Source organism: Lycorma delicatula, chromosome 8 (assembly GCF_047948215.1).
Source record: "Lycorma delicatula isolate Av1 chromosome 8, ASM4794821v1, whole genome shotgun sequence".
In the NCBI taxonomy this organism is placed as follows: domain Eukaryota; kingdom Metazoa; phylum Arthropoda; class Insecta; order Hemiptera; family Fulgoridae; genus Lycorma; species Lycorma delicatula.
In genome coordinates, this window is record NC_134462.1 from 71,717,059 (window position 1) to 71,731,937 (window position 14,879).

At 29.2% G+C, this 14,879-nt stretch overlaps 1 protein-coding gene across 2 annotated transcripts in view; it reads left to right on the forward strand.

Annotated features, from left to right (window-relative positions):
• Positions 1-3,029: 3,029 nt before the first annotated feature.
• LOC142329073 (uncharacterized) overlaps positions 3,030-14,879 on the forward strand; it is a 48,208-nt gene continuing 36,358 nt past the window's right edge. For both annotated transcript variants that reach the window (XM_075373374.1, XM_075373375.1), the window contains exons 1-4: positions 3,030-3,304; positions 3,788-3,856; positions 12,443-12,484; positions 13,441-13,911. In XM_075373374.1, the coding sequence (XP_075229489.1) occupies positions 3,143-3,304; positions 3,788-3,856; positions 12,443-12,484; positions 13,441-13,911 (744 nt within the window). In that variant the 5' untranslated portion in view covers positions 3,030-3,142. The remainder of the gene's footprint in view (positions 3,305-3,787; positions 3,857-12,442; positions 12,485-13,440; positions 13,912-14,879) is intronic.

Consider the following 14,879-nt stretch of genomic DNA (forward strand, 5'->3'; position numbering starts at 1 on the left):
CCATTCTTCTTCTACATTTTCTACCTTATCTTTTTTACTCAGACCTCTTGCGATGTCCTCCTCAAAAATCTTCTTTACCTCCTCTTCCTCAAGCTTCTCTAAATTCCACCGATTCATCTAACACCTTTTCTTCAGGTTTTTAAACCCCAATCTACATTTCATTATCACCAAATTATGGTCGCTATCAATGTCTGCTCCAGGGTAAGTTTTGCAGTCCACGAGTTGATTTCTAAATCTTTGCTTAACCATGACATAATCTATCTGATACCTTGCAGTATCGCCTGGCTTTTTCCAAGTGTATATTCTTCTATTATGATTTTTAAATTGGGTGTTGGCAATTACTAAATTATACTTCGTGCAAAACTCTATAAGTCGGTCCCCTCTTTCATTCCTTTTGCCCAGCCCGTATTCACCCACTATATTTCCTTCCTTGCCTTTTCCAATGCTTGCATTCCAATCTCCAACTATTATTAAATTTTCATCTCCTTTTACGTGTTTAATTGCTTCATCAATCTCTTCGTATACACATTCTATCTCATCATCATCATGGGCGCTTGTAGGCATATAGACGTTAACAATCGTTGTCGGTTTAGGTTTTGAATTTATCCTTATTACAATGACTCTATCGCTATGCGTCTTGAAATACTCGACTCTCCTCCCTATTTTCTTGTTCATCACGAAACCTACTCCTGCCTGCCCATTATTTGACGCTGAGTTAATTACTCTAAAGTCACCCGACCAAAAGTCGCCTTCCTCTTCCCACCGAACCTCACTAATTCCCACTATATCCACGTTTACTCTATCCATTTCACTTTTTTAATTCTCTAGCCTACCAACCTTTTTTAAGCTTCTAACATTCCACGCTCCGACTCGTAGAATGCTATTTTTTACTTTTCTGGTGACCCCTTCCTTAGTAGTCCCCACCCGGAGATCCGAACGGGGGACTATTTTACCTCCGGAATATTTTACCAAGGAAGGCGCCTCCATTATTGCTTTTGAAAATGCAGAGAGCCACATTTTCTTGGAAAAAAAAAACAGCTGTAGTTTTCCATTGCTTTCAGCTGCGCAGTACTCAGAGGACTGAGTGATGTTGATATGGCCGTTTAAGTCATTGTGACTCACGCCCCTAACAACTACTGAAAGAGCTGCTGCCCTCTTTCAGGAATCATTCCTTAGTCTGGCTCTCAACAGATACCTCTCCAATATGGTTGCACCTTCGGTCCAGCTACTCTGTATCCCTGAGCACTCAAGCCCCCTCACCAACGGCAAGGTCTCATGATTCATAGAGAAGGTAGAAATTATTTATTTATCGAATTTATTTATATATTTACCGAAATTATTTATCAATAATAATATCCAGAAAGAATGTAATATGACGTACTCATAAATTCTTTTTGTTGAACAGTAGATTATTGTCATGCATTAGCGTAAAATTGGCTAATAATACATTTTTTAAATGAAAATTATTTTGGAAATTAGTATATTTTAAATGCATATAGTGATAACACATTGAGTGGTAATGATTCATTAACACATCATACTGAACTTTTGTCAAGGGCTGATGACTTATTGAACTTATTTATTTTCAAAGTGCTCATTTCAATCCTCATGGTTTCTGAATTTCTTGTAATTATTTAAAATTTATCTGATATGATTATAATACATGATATTTAAAATAGATAACTGAGGATAAAGGATATAGAAGGTACTTTAAGTTTGAAGGATTAGTATAGAAAAAAATCTAAAAAAAGAAGGTTGTGAAGCTGATCTCCATGGTAGAATGGTAGCACCACAGCCTTTCATCCAGAGATCCAGGGTTTGAATCCTGGTCAGGCATGGCATTTTTCATATGCTACAAAAGTCCCTTTCCATAGCCCTGCACAAGCTTCAAGCTTATGTGTATCATCAAGAAGAAAATGAAAGCAGAATAAATTAGTACTCTAAACCATGCTTCTGTAAAAAAAATGGATTATTATTAGCCAATTCAGTATGATGTAGAAGAAAGTTTTTTTTTGATTTTGTCAATTAATGCTGAGCATCCAATTATGTATATGATATAGAAAAGTTTCTATTCATGAATCTAGAACTAAATTACTACATTGTCTAGGATTTATAAAACAGCTGATGAGTGAATGGCAATGATTATGGATCAAACTTTTTCTAAATACTATTCACTTACTTTTCATACTTTTTTTATCCTCCATGACCACCGTTAGGTATTGCTTCAATGCATGAGATAAATGGCAAGTTTGTTGCATGTAAAAATTGCCTTACGAGAATTCTAATCAGGGACCTCTTGATGAAAGGCATTATCACTCACATCACAGCGGATAGCATTCTTACATTATAATGTAAGAATACAACAACTTGTTACTACAATTACTGTTGAAGCTGTATTAGTGACTGTTGAGTCACTTTATATTATTACTCTAGTTCAGACTATGACTGAATCTATCCTGAACATACTACTTAATTTAAAACCCAACAACAAAATGCCATTAAAAAATTTTAATTTGCTGTTATTAAACAGAAATATAATTAATAAATCCATCACACACACTACGATCTGAATCTTGAACCAGCCAGTTGTTTTCCGATAATAATTTTATCTTAAATTCGTTATTTAATGAAAAATTAAAATAATTGAAATTTTGGCGCTTAAAAAGTGACAATTAGGTAAGGAACTTTAACAGCATTTTATAAAAAAACTTACTGTATTTAACTTTTTGAGCTTTAATTTAATTTTGTGCCAAATTAAATAAGAATAAAACATTTTAGTAGGAGCTAAACTGTTTTTTTTAGAATGAGCTAAACTAATTTACGCTAGGTGGTATAAATTTATGCTTAACATGTTTATATTAAAACATAACAGTGTTAATACATTAAATTCATAAATCTAAACTAATTTATACGACATCAGTTTTAATAAGTAAAAGTAATTTTGATAATTTAAGTTAAAATTGCAGATACATGTATTTCGTTTAAATTCATGTAATACGCATATACGAAAGTATAGATATTGTTTTATACTCGTTGTAGTAAACTGAGTTGACAACGGTAGATTGTACTGTAGTGGTTATTGTCTGCGTTCGTTAACGTAATTCAGGTTTTTCATTTCCTAACTGTGAATGTTTCCAGAACTATGGATAACTTTGAAATTAGAATAAATGTTATAGATGCAAGACATGTTAAGGAAAGAGGTGATTATCAAAATCTGTCAGTACACCATTGGGATTTGTGGAATTCGCAATATGACGGATGGAGCGATGAGAACAAAAATTACACTAAATTTTTGGCTGAATTGGTAAGTTTTGGGTACTAGTACTTTTTTGTGTATTTATTATGACGAATTATGAATTAGGTATAAAGTAAACTTTTAAAGTATAAATTTCATGTTTTAAAAATTATAAAAAAACCGATCCGTTTTTAATTGCGTATTGATAAGTACATTTGATAATTATTTTGCTTGTGACTTATAAAATGTCGATATTGTTGTGATTAGTTATTATACTTTTGTGAAGATCACAACAGTATAAACCTTAGATTTAACTTAACTAATTGTATTGCACAATTTGCACTATTCTGGAATACAGTTAGAAGTAATGGTATGTTGAATATTTTACTTATTACGATATCGTAAATCTTGTTTGTTTGTTCATCTATTAATAATTTTTTTTTACTCGAATTATCATTATAACCAGGTTCAGCATTTTATCATTGCGAATTACATTTGTATGTTGCAATCTTATTCATATTTAATATTAATGAAATGTGAATTGTGTTGCAGAAGTCACTTAAGAAGATTTGTGATGATGATGATGTGAAGATTGTTTATTTAGATGATGATGGTGATGAGGTAAATTTTTTTTCATTTTCTTTAATTATGATTGATTTTTTTTTTTTATTGATGAGACCAGTAGTGAATATTATTAGGTAGCATTTGTTTGTAATTTGACCTTAAATTTATTAGATATGTAAATTGCAAAATACCTGAAAGAATAAAATATCTGAAAGAATTTCCTTGGGATTTAATATACACAAAGGATTGAAAGTTCGTTAAACATTTCATAATAGATGTTAAATTTAATGTTTAGAGTGAAATTTATTTAAGTTGATTATACATTTATCATGTGGGATTCTGAAAGTCTGGAAATCTTCAGCAACTTTGAATTAAATTTGAATAATAGCAGCTGTTTGTTCTAATTGAACAAAACCCATTGATGGTAAGGCTGAGGAAAGAAACAACTTTAGCAATAAAGTACTTATTTATTTTTTGAAAATTCTTTGAAAAAATGGGTTTTGATTATAAAGTAATTTTCTATAAAATCAAAACCCATTGTACAACATTTCTGTGCTCATGAAAATTTTATGCCTGGTTTTATAGAATAGGCCATATTGAAAAGTATAAGAAAATAATATACTCAAAAAAGTGTGAGTTCATATAAATTAACACACTACTACTTAGCAAATAAGAAAAATTATACCTTGATCCAATGGTTCCCAAATGGTGTGGCACTCAGTCTTGTGGGGTGTGACAAAATTTTAGAATTTAAAACTAAATTTTATGCCATTCAGAAAGTTCCTATATAATATGGTTTGTACTTGCCATGAAACCCTTGATTCAGTAAAATTTATTTTGAGACAGACTGTACCAGTCAGTACATACAGCAATACTAACTTTAATTTTTCTTCATTCTGTTAATTTTGATTGATGATGAAACCTGCAACGATGCTTATTGTTGCCATACTGAGTGAAAGTTTTCAAAATCAGCTTATACAAAATGAAAAACAAAAATCCCACAATCCAAAAGAGGGCCTATGGTTCTTTTAGCCTCTCTACAAAACATCTATATGTTTTACTGTTGTTTTCTACATCATATGTATGTGAATCAGCACTAAACTACAATGAAAATAGTGAAATCTAAACAGAACAATATACTGGTACATCTTGAAGATGATTTGCATGTTGGCATGTCGACCATAAGGCTATGTGTTGACAAACTCTGTGGAACACACCTAGTGCAAACTTCACATGAATTGTAGTGGTGAGCTTTTAAAAGTAACAATAATATATATTTTTTTAATCCAACTTCTGGTGTAGATAGGTAGATTTTATAAGCACTTAACTTTGTCTTTTTCTGATGCCACTCTACTTGCTGCTGATATTTAGAAGAATCTACCTGCTTGCTTGTTAACATCTTTCTATATATACTGGATGTCTGATGTTAAGAATAAGATGTTATAGTATTGTCACAATGTAAGATAATATATTAAGATGTTACATTTTATTAGTAATATTACAGGATTGTTGTGGTATCCCAAGTATGTTGTCGGTCAAAAAAGATTGGAAACTACTGCCTTAATTCATTAAAATACGTAATATAAAAATTTTATTTGTAATATTGACAGTTTATTTACATTTCATAAATTTATATTAAGAGTGCTGTTAATAATAGTTTTGCAGAATGTGTTATATGTAAAACAAAAAGTATAATTTATTTTTAAAAATTATATGATTAAAATTATTGTTGACTGGATTATTATATTTATGACAATTACTGTTTAATTGAGCAAATTATTATTTAGCTGGGTAGCTGAAATTTGAGTTTGTACGTACATGACACTGTTATTAAAAAAAAATTATGGTATTTTTTAGAATAATGTTTCTTCCTTAACATATGTAACTAATCATTTGATTAAACATATACATTTTGGTTTTGTCAATTCATGTTTGCGGATATGGGATAATTAAAGTTGAAAGATTACAAATTTTAAACCTAATTTGTCAGGATTGGGATGAAACATCTGTTGTACTTAGTAATTCTTAGACGTGACAACTTGCCAGTAGTAAAATATGTAAATAATATATATTTTAACATATAGAGTGAGCATTTTAAATATATACAAAAAGAAAAAAAACTTTCAGTTAGACTTTGATAAATAAATAATTAAATAAATTTGAATCTGTTCAATGCATTTAGTATGAAAGTTAGCACTTCTTCATCCCTTAATATTCTATATTTCCTTCATTTTCCTCCCAAAAACATTTATGAAGAATCATGGCATTCTGAAAAGAAGTGGTTTTTTAATTTTCAAAACAATGACATTCAGTATTTTAAAATTCTTAATATATTGTTGAATTTAGTTACTATGCACTTTTAAAACGGGAAATGTTATAAAAACACTACCATTAAGCTTTTTTTTTTGAGAATACTAATGTCCAAATTGGATTTTGAAACCTGTTTGTCATTTGTGATGTGCTTAAAGAATATGTGATTTAAATGATGTTTGTTCAGTTATAATGCCAGTTTTATTTGAGTTACTCAGTTGTGACTCACTTAACCGTCTTTGTTGTTTATAATCTTCTTGTTTGTTTTAATGAGATAGTTTGCAAAAGTGGTATTCATTGCTGGAGTGGTGTAGTGCTTTTCTATGCTTTATTTAGTTATAAAAAGCTGTGTCCAATTTGCTCTGAGCATAAAAAATCTTATTTAACAGCCAAAAATGGAAACGTGACATACTTGAGCAATTCAAGATAATATAAAAATTACGTTGTATTTGAACAAGCAGTTATCATACACACTTTTTAAATACATCACTAAAACAAAAGGATCCTTTAAAAACCTAACTTGAACACCAGTGATATGTCTCTAAAGAGGTTTAACACGAGTTAAAGCTAGCTCAGAAAAATGTAATTTGTAATAAAATATGTAAATACACTGCTTTATTTTTCAAATTACACACTTTGGGATATGTTGGATCAATCATTTTTTGTGACTGGTTTCAGTTTAACCTGATATTCTTTCTAAGTTTACTTTACTCCTTTCTTCTGAAACTTTCACCCCTTTGGATTTTGGTTTTTCTTGGACTAAAAGTTCTTTTAGTATTTATTTGAAGTAGGTTCTATTTTTAATTTCATCTGTGATATTTAATTGATTTAGGTCTTCTTAGATTTTGGAACAATTTGCTCCTTAGTTTTCTATTTTTGAATAATTCAAATATTTGCTTTGTAAGTCTTATTATACATTCTACAGATATGACTCTGGAGACCGATTCTCCTTTTTCTCATGGTATCTGAGAGTTATTCAATTTTAAGATTTAGGTAGATATTATTGGGGGATTAATTTCATCACTTTATTTAAAAACTTGGGTCTAATATTTTCCTCATTATTTTTTAAAATATTTTTTGTAAACTATCTAGAATTCCTTTATTGGTTTGTTTATAGGATTTTATTACTGTTTTAGATTGTCTAATCTTTATGTTCCATGATAGTGACTTTGTTTTATGTGTTTTTGGTTAATTGAAATGCTAGTTTCATATCTTTTAGAACAAAAAATATCAGTTTGTGTTGTATTATTCTCCTTTCTAATGCATTCCAGCTGATCCATTTACTTGTGTTTTATTCCTTCAATTCTCTGATTATTATTTCCAACATTTTTAGTGAGTTTTTAATGTTTGTTAGTATTCTAGCTTTTTCAAACATATTGAGTCCTATTTTAGCTGACTGTTAAAATTGCTGACTAAAAATTGGTCTGAAGCAGAAATACAGATTAAAGAATTACACATCTATAATATGTATTTCTGCTTCAGACCAATTTTTAAGAGCCTATTTTACATAGCATATTTTAGTCCTTCTGTTCCTATTTTAAAATCCCATTATTTTCTTCTAGATTTGGTTCCACTCTCAGACTACTTTTTCTAGGGTGCAATTGAATAAAAGTGATGATAATCCATCACCTTGTCTAACTGCAGTTTTGATTTAGAACTGGTTCTGATAATTCTCCCATAAATTTTACTTTAGAATGTGTCTGTTAAGGTAGTCTTGATTGTACTTGTTTATGCTTAATTCTTTTAGTGTTAATGTTGGAGAAGTTCTGTCTATGGATTCATGTGCTTTTTTAAAGTCAAAACATACGTATATTTCTTATGTTTTATTTGCAAGTTTACAATAATTCATAATATTTTTATTGTTGGTCTCCATAGCACAAGTCCTAGCATATTGGTGGTCCTGGGTGCAAATCCTGGGCAGGCATGGCATTTATACACATTATACAATTACCATTTCATCTCATCCTTTGAAGTAATACTTAACAAATTTCCAATTTTCTGTGCCATAAGTCTGAAAGAGTTTCTGACAGAATGTTTTTTTTTTTCCTGAAGGCAGATTAATTTTTGCTCAACCACTTGTTTTTTAATTGCAGCCCAAATCAACTCAATTGGATTTAGATCTGGTTGGTATGGTGATAGGCTTAGAGACATGTGGCCATAGTCATGAATAATTTCATCCAGGATGAATGTTTTTTCCCCACTTAAAATAATTCACTACTTGCAAAAAGGTGTGCTTTTGTCCATGATTTACTATAAGTGAGATTATGATTGTCCAGCTGTTTTGCTATGTCATCTTTAAGCAGTGCAGAAGTTGGTTTTTTGCATTTCTCAGTCGAATGGTAGCTGGTGTTATCTGTTGCAATTACTGATAAAGATTCCAATAACAGTAAAAGACTTTGTCTCAACCACTTGCATAGATTATGAAAATTCAGCTTTAAATATTTATGACGCTCCATTTACAAAGCCTTGCTCTCCACCAGCGTGAACAATAATTAGCCTATTGCCTTTGCCAATTTTTTTAAGGATGCTCAGTTCCTCACCTAACGGCCAACATTTTTCATCAGAATGTCCCTCTTGGATGTAGGTTTCATCTAAATAGACTGTTCCAACCATCTTTTCTATATTTGAATATATTCTACACACACAATACAATCTGCATATTGCAAATAACCGCATTTTATATAATTGCATCTATAGAAGATGCAAATAATGCATCTCCTGTATACTGTAAATAACGTATCCTCTACATTGCAATATCTGGCCACTCAATTAGCAATTTTCATTGTGACTGACATCGTTACCATAAAAAACCAAGTTTTATTATTAATTTTTGTAGATAGCTCAACTACAGTCAATGACACCATCCTCTTTCAGGACTGCCAGTATAAAGTTACTGCAGTCAAATTATTTATTTACAATTTGAATAGAAAAACATTTCATTGTTTTTTTGTTTATATTTCATTGTTCAACAGTTATAAATATTAATTCAACAGTTTATAAATAACAAAAAAACACGTCCATATGTTTGCGTAGCCTAATTTTTAAGTGAAAATATTTACCAAACAACATTTTGCAATGAACACGTTGTCTATAAAATATATTCTTGATAATGAATGATAAGGAGTTCAATCAAAGAGTTGATTTAAAGTAATGAATTAATAAAAGTTATTTACTTTATTAATTTTAAGATACAGTATCTGGTAAATTTATTTTTATTTACGTTTAGAAAAGAGTGTGGAAAACCTGACCAGGATTATGCAGGTTGTACAGTAGTAAATTTCATAAATTGTTAATTTTATTGCGATGTGTTGCTTTGAGCTGTCAGCTGCAAAATGCCAAGTAGATCAGCAACCATGTGATCATTCATCAAACGGAGAGAGGAACAAGATATCCCTATGTGTGCATGATGAATGCATCATCTTTTTTATTAAGAATTTTAATTTAGTAAATTAAATTCCCCTTTAATTATTTGGGTCTGTTTTTGAGCCTTTCTTTTTATAATGGATGTATTAAAGTTGTTTTTCATTCTTTTAGTATTAATAATTTTTTTTCCATATTTCTTTGAAGATATTAACTAGTGAATGTTTAGCATTGGTATTGGATTTTTTCCAAAGTTCTTCCTACTATTAGATTTTCACCTGAAGCTTATGTTTTAAGTTTTGATTGTAATTTTTGGATTTTTCTGATATGTAGGATAGAGTCTGATTTCTTTAGAGTCGTCTTTGTTGGTATTGTTGATTCTGAACTTAAATTTTTTTTTACATTTTTTTTTAAATACATGGCTAATGTTTTACATTTTTCTCTACTGCTGTGAACTATCATTTTCATCTTGTAGTTGAAAGCTTGGGGGATTATATTTTGTTAATTTTTATTAAAGGTTTTTTTTAGAAATTTGTTGAATTATTTTTATTAAATTCTTGTTTATTCGAGTTGAATAATTGGTTTTCATTTTTTTTTTTGTATACTTTTACGCTTTAAAAGTTATTGTTTATAACTTTATGTGTTTTAATAGGATAAAAAAAATTAGTTTAAGTCAATGTTTATCCAATATAATTAAAAAAAAAAAAAAAATTAAGTTTAGATATTTTGCACTAAAGCAAGATTTTAAGTTGTGAAAAAATAAAGCTGATTACGCTTCTTATAAACAAAAAAAGAATTGATTTTTTAGAATATAAAAATGCATTCGGTGCTCATACACTGTATTAGTACAAGGAAGGCAGACTAATTGAGAAAAAGAGTTGACAAATCTACAAGTCATTTGTATAAGAATGTATTCATTATGATTGTATGCATTCTTATACAGCACATTTACAAATGGTAAATGGGCATGTTTCTGCAGAATTTTTGACAGAAGTTGAATTTCCTTAAAAGAGAATCCTTTCTGTTTGGTTTTTTAAATTCTATTTATGAATACTGAATTCTTCATTGTTAAGATTTGCCTGCATTAACCCTAAAAGAATCATACCAACCTACCTTTATGATAAGTTTCTTCAGTACCATGTACAGTATTATCACAATTGAACAGACTTTTGCTAGAGTTAGGCAGTTTTAAAATAAATTCCTCTCTTCAATCCTATCAAAAGATCCTTAGTTTTTTCTGGTTTTCCTTCTTTCCCAACTTCACATTCTCTATTAGGTTTTTTGTCTCTGCAATTGCCTTCATATTTTGGCATCAGGTTTTTAGTTCTGCCCAAATGATTTCAAGTAATGGTTTAGTGGTACTGAAACTTGGAGGAAACTTTACACATTGCGTTGCTCATTTATTTGATCAATAATATACTAAATAGGAACTAGCAGTGCTGAACTTTATCCAGTTGCAGCTTGGTGAGTGATGATAGGCCCACCAAGTTTGCTATGTTTACCAGCAAAAAGTAAATTTATGTTAAAGTAAATTTCTCATCAATTTATTGTAGTATATGTAGTTGTTATCCTATATCCCCTGACCTTCTCAGTGTCATAGTTTACATAGTTGTTATCTTGGTCTTTTCAGTTTAAATTCTTAAATTATATAATATCAAGTATGAAGTAAGATAAGAAGAAGGATTACTTACATGAACATGTAAGTAATACGCTACAAAACCGAGAAAGCAACCTGCAAGTTTAAGGTGTAATATTATATACTTTCCTGCTAGCAAAGCATACCTTACTGTTCACAACTTAGTGTTATAAAAAGTTAATTTTTGTATTGAATGGAAATTATCACCTTTTATTTAAACAATAAATAAATAAATACTAGGTTCAAATCCCAGTCAGGCGTGGATTTTTCACATACTAATTTCCATTTCGATATCCCACGCACTAGCTTATATGATATCATTAAGAAAAAAAATAAAGAAAAAGTTATTCATCACCACAAATTAGCATGTACACTTAACTGTATGCCATGTCTAATTGTTTTTATAGTTCCATTTGTTTTTTGAAATCGCGTAAAATCTTTAAAAAATGTTTTTGAACAACTGCGGCTTTGTAATTCTTTAATTAAATACTTGGCAAATTTTTTTAAATATTTTCTTTAAGTGTTTACTGTTTGAGTCAAAATATCTAGAGCATATCTGACCAGTATGGTATTTTAAAAATTATGAGAATTGCCATTTGTCACTCATTGCATTAACTGATGGTAAGGTTTTTGACTTTTGCTATCAGTGTGATATACTAGGTTTTGTGATCCAGCCTGCATATAACTATTTTATGGTAGATAATGTTAATTTATCAGATTTTTTGTTTGCTTCATGATGCTGTAAAAAAGGTCAAGTGTTGTGTTGCATTTGCAGAGGTTATCTTATTAAAATGTCCAATAATATTACACTTTTCTGTGTTAAATAATTTCTCCTGTATTTATTTTTTTTATGTCTGACTATTTTAATTAGTCATTGGATTATAACTGCTCTTAGTGTCCTGCAGAGTATAGTGAAATTCCAGATGATTCTGGTTATGCAAGATACAAAAATAAGTTTGTCATCATCATAAATGTCAAATATTTTATCAATGTTTTTGAATTGTACATTGTAAATTATTAAAATTAGTTAAATTATTAAATTAGATCTGAAATCTGTTTACGTGAAATAAATTTCTTTTCTTATTCTATTTGATCCAACATTCTTATGATATAAATAGATTTAGTTTTATTTGTTATGTTTGCATAATTTTTAATTCTTTGAAGTACTGAATTTCCACTTATTAATTGGTTACATATTGTGTAAATCACATAATTTTTTTTTGTAATTTGTATATATCTGGACACTTCAGGAGTCTGTGTTTAGTTTAATTGTATGTTTATTAGCATTAATTAATACAAAATCAAATAATGTTCTTAAAAATAAAATTCTGTTACAGATACCAATTGAATGTGATGAGGAATTTAGGGAAGCATTACATGTAAGTGATTTTTTTTGATTTTTTATAAAAATTATTGCCAGTCATGCACATAATCTTTATTATTGAAATGTGCAGAAGTTATTTGTTTACAATAATTTTATTAAATGTGTTTGATAATAATGGAACAGGCATCTGAGGAGTAAACAAAACTGAAGAAAAGTTCCAGAGTGGGGAATCTGGAAACCCACAAAGTTTGTTATGTTAGCTAAATTGTCAAAGGTGTAAGTTTTGTAGATATAGGAAAATGTGGATAATAACAAAACATGGTATTATAAAATATTTATAAAACAAATCAGTAGAAGCATGTAGTTTTGTTAAATAGTAGTTGAATATTCCGGTTAATTGTTTGCTAACTTACTTTGATTTTTTCAACTCAAGAGTTGGTGGAGAGCCAGCGATCCTATGTATCCTTTGTATGAATACGAATTCTTTAGTGACAATGATTTCATTAATAATTAAGTAGTTATACTGATAAAAGAAGTAACAAGAAAAAAATAATATTAATTCAATGCTTGTGGATCTTTTTTCTCCAGTATATTATTTTTTATTCAATTTTTTGTTATCCCTCTTGAATTAGGTGATATTTTCTTAAAAATCAGAATAACTTTTACAGTAAGTTTTGATGATGTAACTTATATTATCAAGTTTCAATTTAGAAGCGTGTGATAATTTAGAAACTTGAATTTTTTAGTTTCAATTTAGATTAGTGTATAAAATAATTTAAAATGCCTAGTCAGATAATTTTACAGTTGAACATAAAAAAAACCTTTTCCATCAGGAGTTTCATTTGTAATAAAACAGATGTAAAATAAATTCATTTTATTTTTACATACTTATGTTATTATTGTATTCCTTCAGTATCCAGGATGCTAATGACAACATTTTTGTAATCTATATGAGAAAGAAGAACTGGAAATTTCTGTAGATATTCATGTATGTGCGTTTATATGTTACAGATTGCATACGCTATGAACAGATATCATCGCCAGACAATGACTTGTGTAATAAAAAAATCTGAAAAAGATATATGTAAACTGGAAGTATCTGATAGTGTTAATGAGGATAAACAAAAGCAGAGAAAGATGAGCTGTGAATTAGGTTTACCACCACCAATTGTACCTAAAGAAAGTAAAGCAGCTTCTTCAATTATTAAAACTGTTAATAGGGACTTAAAATTTCAACAAGGTATTGATGAAGTAGAAAAAAATATTGATGAATTAGCTCGGAAATCAAAAGCAGGCAAAGATTATTTTTCTAAAGTGGAAAAATCAAAACCATTAGAAAAAAATAAAGATACTAGAGAGGATGTGCATAGAAAATTAAAGACTGTAAAACATGGTTTAACAAAATTGAGAAGTGAAAAATGTAAGTGTTTATTTAAGGATGAAACGGAAGTACCACTCTGGTTCAAGAACTATATGGAACAGGTATGTTGTTTAATAATATATGTAATGTGTGCTTAGCACTATTCTTCTCTGTTTTCTTTTGTTCTTTGCTGAACTTTAAACCTGAACATATTTACAACATGCTATATCCTTAATTTTATTTTATTATTTATTTAAATCTTGTCCTTCCATTGTTTTACCTTTTTTTGTTTTCCTTCTATTACCAATAAACTAAACTTGGATAGGATATCTTTAAATACAGCCATCCAATATACTTTATCTCCACATGATTTTGCCGTGAGTAGAAATTCATTTTTATGAACTTTATCGACCCACCTAATTTTTTACTTCCTCTTGTAATACATTTTAAAACCTCACTCTTTTTTTCCTATTTATCTTATCTAAAGTTCACTAACATAAACTGTTGACCATCATAGAAATATTTTCAAGATTTCCCCTCTCCCACCAATTCTTAGCTGTATATTTAGCGTATTTGTCCTTACTTGTGCCAGCCTGCTTTTGATGTGTGCCGTATTTTGTCTATCCTTTTTATATATATATATATGTGCACACACACACAACATACAGGGTATTTCTAAAATGGGGGCTGGCTATACTTTTATGGATTCTCCTTGTAAAAACTAAGCAAAAATATCCTTGAGAAAAATGGCAATTTCTCTTTCGTTCTCCCCATCCTCCAGTTTGTTATTTTTGTATAAAAATGTATATCTCAAGTTCGGATAGACAAATCACATTAATATTTGGTTTAAAATTTGGTTTAAGTTTTAAAATTACCAAAGAATCAGGACTTAAATACCTTTGCAAATTACAAAATGGCGGTCATGTTTATTTTTCAATCCGTTATATCTCCATAAATATTCATTTTATCAAAATTTATTTTATTTACTAAAATGTTAAGTTTTTAATTTTCAACAAAATGAAGTTTTATTTTTGAAAATCTATTATGAAATGTTTTGAATTTCAGTTATGGCAGAAAATTGATGTAATTA